The 7,135-nt window shown below is 48.6% G+C and overlaps 1 protein-coding gene across 1 annotated transcript in view; it reads right to left on the bottom strand.

The window, feature by feature from the left end:
• LOC103606818 (integrin alpha-V-like) overlaps positions 1-7,135 on the bottom strand; it is an 80,668-nt gene that overhangs the window by 69,456 nt on the left and 4,077 nt on the right. The window contains exons 2-3 of the mRNA XM_008591357.1: positions 854-903; positions 263-468 (exon numbers count right to left, since the gene is read on the bottom strand). Coding sequence (XP_008589579.1) covers positions 263-468; positions 854-903 — 256 coding nt within the window. The remainder of the gene's footprint in view (positions 1-262; positions 469-853; positions 904-7,135) is intronic.

Genomic DNA, 7,135 nt, shown 5'->3' with positions numbered 1-7,135 from the left:
GGGGGCTGCGCGGTGGGGCGGCCGCCCGGGAAGTGGGGCGCGGGGCGCGCGAGGCGGGGACGGCGGCGCGGGCAGCCCCTCGCGTCCCTCCCGCTCGGCCGCTGAATGCTGCGTCTGGGCTGGGGACTGCCAGGGTGAGCGCCCCACCTCCGGCCCGAGAGCTGCCGCGGGCAGTGGGAGGAGGCCGGGGAGGAGGAGGGGCCGGCCCGGGATGCTGAGCCGCCGAGCCCAAGGAGGAAGTGGGGGAGGAGAGTCGTCCTACGACTGCCGAGAGCCGAGAGCACTTCCGCGAGCGCTGTCGCCGTCTGTCCCGAGACCCTCAGAGCCCGGCTCAGCGGCACAATACCTGGACCAGGGCCGCAGGTTGGGCAACGGGAGGTGAGGTGCGGGGGTGGGCGGTGGGGGGATTGTCAAGCGTCCCCGGGGGCTGTGAGGGCACCCCACGTTCCGCGGGGAACTTCCCTGCGTCTTTTGTTTTAAAATGAGGAAAGCTTTATCCGCTTCTCGTGTTTCTGCTACTTAGCCTGGCGGGCTCTCCCCAACGAAACTCTATAATTAATGGCTGTTTTCCTCCCCACTCCATCCCCCACACAAACACTGAACTTAATTATAAACTTCCAGAACGCTAGCAGGCCCTGTGACGAGCTAAGTGTGTTACAGCTGAACTTCGGTGGTAGATGTAAGGATTAGGAAGGCAAAGAATTGGCAGTGGTGGTTTTAAATCAAGTCAGAATAGTTGCATCCTCATTCCTAGTTTCTTAGGTGGAGTTGTATGGTTTTGGAAAACTGATTCGTTGATTTAGGACTTTTGGGTAGACGTATAATTTTTAGAGCTGGAAGAAGGAATATGTACCATTGAATAAGGCCTCTCCCGGCTTGTTTGCTGCTGTGTTCCACCAATCCCTGTGTTGAGAGTACAAATTGTGTGATATTTTTACTAGTTTGTGTTTGTTTTATAGCAGAAATAGATTTAGTTATCTAGAGAACATGGAGAAACTTTGGTCAAGGGACTTATGTCACTGGTGACATTATGGACCTGGCAGGCAAAAACACCCTGCCAGTTTATGCCCTTTTGAGATATCACAATCTGGTAATGGAGGGACCATCTGCGAGGGCACGACAGTGAGATATCAGCCCAGGCCAGATTTCAAACAAAATATAAAGAAACAGGCAAAAGCCCCAAGTTGCTGCATCTGTCAGTGGTGGCAGGTTGCTGGCCAGTCACTTGGATCCTTGGTCCAGTGGATGGAAACAGATCGGAATTGACACTTCTTGGCATGGGCTACTGTCACACAGAGTGGAAACCAGTTTTGTTGAAGCCCACGGGACCTTTAGCCCGCGAGGGTAAGGATGCTTGAGTGCTGCCTCTGCACTCAGCACTGAGGAGGGACCCAGGTGTACGCTGCTCTCAAGCCATGTTCTCAAGGTTCATCAGTTACACCCAATCAGATGTATCCGGTTCCTGGGGGATGTGAGTAAAGAAAGGACCTCGTGCGGGAGACGAAGATCCCTGACCTGTTTCTAACAGGATAAAAAATAGGAATTGTGTGCAGTGTGCCCTTAAGGGATCGTTTAAAGTAGGCTAGGACATAGAGTACTAAAAAGTAAAAAGTGTGTTATGTGTGATCAATAAACCGTGTGATTCGAACATCAATAATTTTGTATCGAGTGGTCCTTGCATACCAATAAGGGTCTGCACACAACACCCCAACACTGGACTGAGAGATGTTCTTGAGGACAGGAACCTTGACCTTTTTCTTTGTACTATAATCTCAGTTCCTAGCACCTTGCCAAGCAGATAGTAAACAATCAAAATGTTGAATCAATGAATGAATGGCAGATGAAAAGAGTAAACCGGGAGAAGTACTCGCATAATCTGTATCATGTGCTAAAGAATTTGGTGAAGAAACAATCAAAATGTTGAATCAATGAATGAATGGCAGATGAAAAGAGTAAACCGGGAGAAGTGACTCGCATAATCTGTATCATGTGCTAAAGAATTTGGTGAAAAAGATAAAGGGTAAGCGCATTGTGTGGACTTTAAAAATTTACAAGTACAGCGCACCTGCGTGGAGAACATCCCCAGAGCCTGTGTAGGGCTCCTGCCACAGAACCACATGCTCCTGGAGTTCAAGATGGAGCGCACAGGTCCCAGCTTCAGGCAAGTCCTGCCTGTGGCTGCCTCCTGTCCTGCACCAAGCATGAAAGGACAGGCACCCACTGTGTCCAGTGGCTGCACCAGCAACACCAATGTGTATCCACAGGCAGAGGCACCCCAGATACCCAGCACCTGAGACTCTGGTCACACAGCTCCCCAGCCCCTCCTCCCATTGCCTCATGGTCCACCTTTCCCAGGCTACCAGAGACAATAAAGTCATAAAGCTGGTGTCACTATCAGCCAAAAAAAAAAAATTACAAGTACTGGAATGGTAATTTTGGACTGTTTTCCCAACCTAACTATTAAAACTCAATCACAATGTACATTAATAAATATTAAATAATCCTGTGAGGGGATATGCATATAAATTGAAATGAAATGCTTAATTTGAATTTATTATATCATTAAGAAAATATTATATTTTGATTTTTAAATTTGAATAAAAGATATGCAGCAAAACCTTTGGAATGTTTCACAAGCCATGGTGCATCATCTGCCTAAAAGAAATTATGGATTGAGAAAGGAAATCCTACACAAATACCTATACATAAATACAAATATGCCATTCTCCTCACTATGTTCCCTAATTCACCATAGAGGCCGTGGATATGTATGCATAAGTCCATACATATTTATACCTTAAAAACCTGAGAACCAATCTACATAGAAATCCATCCTAGTAATGAGGACAGAAGACTTTAAACTATGGCTAGACCCAGTAAGCTCCCACTCCTCTATTCGTGATCCCAAGGACCAACAAAGCAGGGGAAAGGAGGGAAGAAATATGAGAGGACCAGGGAAAGGAAGAAGCCAAAAAAAAAAAGACTACACACGTGTGCCCACCAAGACATGGGTGTGCAACACAACCCCAAATAGGCCGCAAACAGCTTCACCTATTCTTGAGCCATTATTTCTTTACGACTTTATTTCAAATGAGCAGTCTTGCAAATCAGGAGTTGTTTATAAAAACAAACATACATTTCTATTAGGAGACAATGAAGCAGACTAACCCAGTGCCTCACGGAACTTGGGGTTATAAATGCAGGTGTCTTTATAAATGTGACCATGCTTGAGCAGCCATCCACACAATGCCTTGCAAATTGTATTATAGAACATATCAGCTCAGCTAGCACCTATTCAGAATCCACATTGTGTCAGGACTATGTGCATGGAACAGGGTGAAAAGCATGTTTTATTCTATGGAAGAAAGGCAATGCCCCATCCCCTCACTCATAGCATTACTCTTTAAACTATGTTATAAATTTTCCAACTTGAAAGGAGAACTGCCTAATATAGCTACATTAAGTATAATCCCTTTTTAGCACAGTAGCAGTAGTAAATTTGTATGACTATCACTACACTCTCTTAGTTCTCCTAGTACCTATCCAACAGTTTCTTCAATAACCATAATCAAACCAGGGCTCTGCTTGACTTTACCTCTACACACAAAGAAAATCAGTCATTAGGCCAAATTAATTAAAGAGGAATTTCAAATTTTCTCTCTCAAAGAATATTGTTGGGGTGCAGAAAGCTGTTACCCCAAAATATGGTGTTTCGACATGCTGAAATAAAGAAGCAGCCTCAAGGTATATCTGATCTTCTCCTTCCACCACCCATCTCTCAATCCTGTTTCTCTCCAAAGCACAGGATGAAGGTGTTCACTTAGCCTAAAGTCTGGACCCACCAAAGAAGACAGGTACCTTTGGTCCTGTCCCTATGTTTTCATTAACTTAACTCATATCACAGGAAGGAAGACTGGAGTCTGTTAATACATCTGCAGTAACTTTTATCACAGATTATTGTCTTCTATCTCAGTCCCATACACTATTTTGAAGAAAATCTTTTACCAGTCATTGTCTGCTCTGGGGGCCAAATGGGCTTTGTCCCAGGTCATTGTATTTCTTCAGACCCATTGCATTCCCCTAAGAATCATTTATTCCTATACCCCCATCTTCTCTTTCCCTATGAAGAGGGTTATATAAGCATTTGTACTCCATAGGGAAATTGAGACTTTACTCTCTTTTGCTATGCCTTCTCTTCATATTGATCTAAATCTGTCAGTAATTGCTGTGGATTGATTGAATTGTGTCCCCCAATGTCCATATATTAGAAGCTTAATTCTCACTGTAACTGTTGAGGGTGGGAAATTCTATTATGGTAACTGAAAGGGGGGCCTTGAAGAAGTGATTAAGTTGATAGTTTAAAGGTGGTCATGTGACTTCTGGTCAAGATGGTGGAATAGATGGTCCCAGCATCACTCTCTCCCACAAATCAACCAATTTACAACTATAAAAAGCAACAACAGCCAAGCTGGGTCCACTAGAGCTCAGGGGAAGAGAAGTAGAGACCTACGGAATGCATGAAGGCAGGAGAAGCCACGATGAGAGAAAGAAAATACTGCTTTGACCATTTGGAGCCTCAGCCACTTTAAGGCTGGACCTGCTGAGCACACAGAACAAGAGCTGGCAAAAATCACAGCTATGCCCTTTGGATGAAGTTGCTTGGAGGCGGCAGGGGAGAAGAGGGCCTTGGTGGCCCCTGGGCCAGCAAGACCACTAATAGGGTTCCTATGGACCCACATAGGAGTGAAGAGCCAGAACAGCTGAAAAAAAGGAGCCACTCGGAGGCTGGTGAGTCATCACAAAGGACTGAAGCATGGATTGTCCCATGGGAAGTGTTTGCAGCATGGGTGGTGGGGGACATGGGCCTACCAGGGGAACACTGGGGCATAGCAAGGACAGCTGATCTGCCCCCAATCAGTGCAGGACCACTCAGAGGAGACTGGTCAGGAATATAGAATTGCATGGGGAGCAGTTTGATGAAAAGACTCAGGCCCAGACCAGAGTGTCTACACAACCCAGGTGTACCGGATCACATGAGAACCAGAAGTACCTATAAAGCCAACCAATAAGCCCTGAGCTGCACAAAAAGCCTTCCTTAGGGAAACAGCAGCAAAGCAGCAATCTAGCTCAACCACACAGCTCAAGTACTAGTCCCCACAGGAAGTTCCCCCATTTTAGAGGTAAGCAAAGGACAATAAATTAGTTCCAGCCCAGAGTTTAAGTGGTGGGAACAGGAAATAACCGAACACAGAACTGAAAGAAAAAACAAGGTACCCACAACCAGAGACAAAGTTTGAGTAAAGATCTCATCTCACCAAAGAACACCTAGAAGGACTGGAAGTCCCATGGCGACCAAGCCAGAAAGGGCGGAGGTCCAGGGGCCTCAACAATGCCCCCGACACCTGCAACCAGTCCTGAGGGTGGGGAATGAGAGCCTCAACTACGCCCCCCTGACATGCACAGCCAGCCCAGGGGTGACCACCACGCTGCCACAGGAAGTGCCCCAGGCTATCCCGCACTGAGATGGTGGGGGACCTTAGGCCTTGGCCATGCCCCGGAGACACCTGCAGCCAGCCCAGTGGTGATGACCAACAGTTGTAGGAAGCACCCTAGGCTCTCCCAAGCCAGGGCGGTGGGAGGCCTTGGGCTCAGCCGGGACTGCTGAGACATGCAGCCAGCCCAGCAATGACCACTAAGCAGCAGCCTGAAGGGCCCCAGACTCTCCCAAGCCAGGATGGTAGGGGACCTCAGGCCTCCACCACTCCCCCCTGACACCCACAGTCAGCCCAGGGACAACCACTGAGCCACTGCAGGAAGTGCCCCAGGCTGAGGGCCTCAGCCACACCCCCAGACACCTGCAACCAGCCCAGCAGTGACCACTGAGCCACCACAGTAAGTGCCTCAGGCTCTCCTGTGCCAGGGTGGTTGGGGTCCTCAGGCCTCAGCCATGCTCCCCTGACACCAGTAGCCATCTCAGCGGTGACCACCAAGCTGCCACAGGAAGTGCCCTGGGCTCTACTGAGCTGGAGTGGTGGGGGACCTCAGGTCTCAACCACGCCCCCAGCACATGCAACCATCCCTGTGGTGACCACTGAGCTGCCATAGGAAATGCTCCAGGCTCTCCTGAGCCAGGGCGGTGGGGGGCTGAGGGCCTCGGCCACACCCCCCAAAACCCACAGCCAGCCCAGTGGCGACCATTGAGCCACCAGAGGAAGTGCCATGGGCTCTCCTGTGCCACGGTGGTTGGGGGCCTCAGGCCTTGGCCATGCCCCCCAACACCTGCAATCTTCCTAGTAGTGACCACCAAGCCACCCTGGAATGGTAACCGTTGAGCCACTGCAGGAAGTGCCCCAGGCTCTACCAAACCTGGGCAGTGCAGGGCCTTGGGCTTCAGCCACGCTCCCCCGACACACGCACCAGCCCAGCAATGACCACCAAGCCTCAGCAAGAAAGGCCCTGGGTTCCCAAGCTGGAGTGGTGGGGGAAGAGGGCTTTTGCCACACTCCCATGACATCTGCACCCAACCCAGCAATGACCAAGCCACCACTGGAAGTCCCTGATCTCCCCTGTGGGAATGAGGGGATGCCATAGGCCTCAATCCCACCCCTCCTCCTTCCTCTTTCTTCCATCACATTTCCTTCCCCTTTCCCTTCTTCCCCTCCCTCCCAACTGCCCAACCGCTCCACAACAACATCCTAGAATGTAAAAATATATATATTAATAAAACTACATTTTCTTTGAAAAAAAAAAAAGGTGGTCATGGGCATGGTTCTGAGGGTTTGAGAGCACATGAGAAGCTATCTCTCTCTCTGTTCCCATGTGAGACCCCTGCATTGGTGTAAAGCCACCACCAAAGAAGACCCTCATCAAATGTGTTCCCTGGACTTTGGACTTCCCAGTCTCTGAAACTATAAGCAATGAATTTCCTTTTCTTGGAAAGTATCCAGTTCCACATATTTTGTTATAAACAACAGAAATGGATTAATACAGTGATTTTTATTAATGAACCTCTTGAGGTGAAGAGGAATTTTTCCCTTGGTCCCTGCAATGTCAAGGGGGATTCAGTTCATAACCCATGGAAACCCTTCTGAAATCCCCTTTTTATACTCTGTTTCTCTCCAGAACCTTTAATCCG

Source organism: Galeopterus variegatus, unplaced genomic scaffold (genome assembly GCF_000696425.1).
Source record: "Galeopterus variegatus unplaced genomic scaffold, G_variegatus-3.0.2 Scaffold6862, whole genome shotgun sequence".
Taxonomy (NCBI): domain Eukaryota; kingdom Metazoa; phylum Chordata; class Mammalia; order Dermoptera; family Cynocephalidae; genus Galeopterus; species Galeopterus variegatus.
This window is presented reverse-complemented; position numbering and strand designations above follow the sequence as displayed.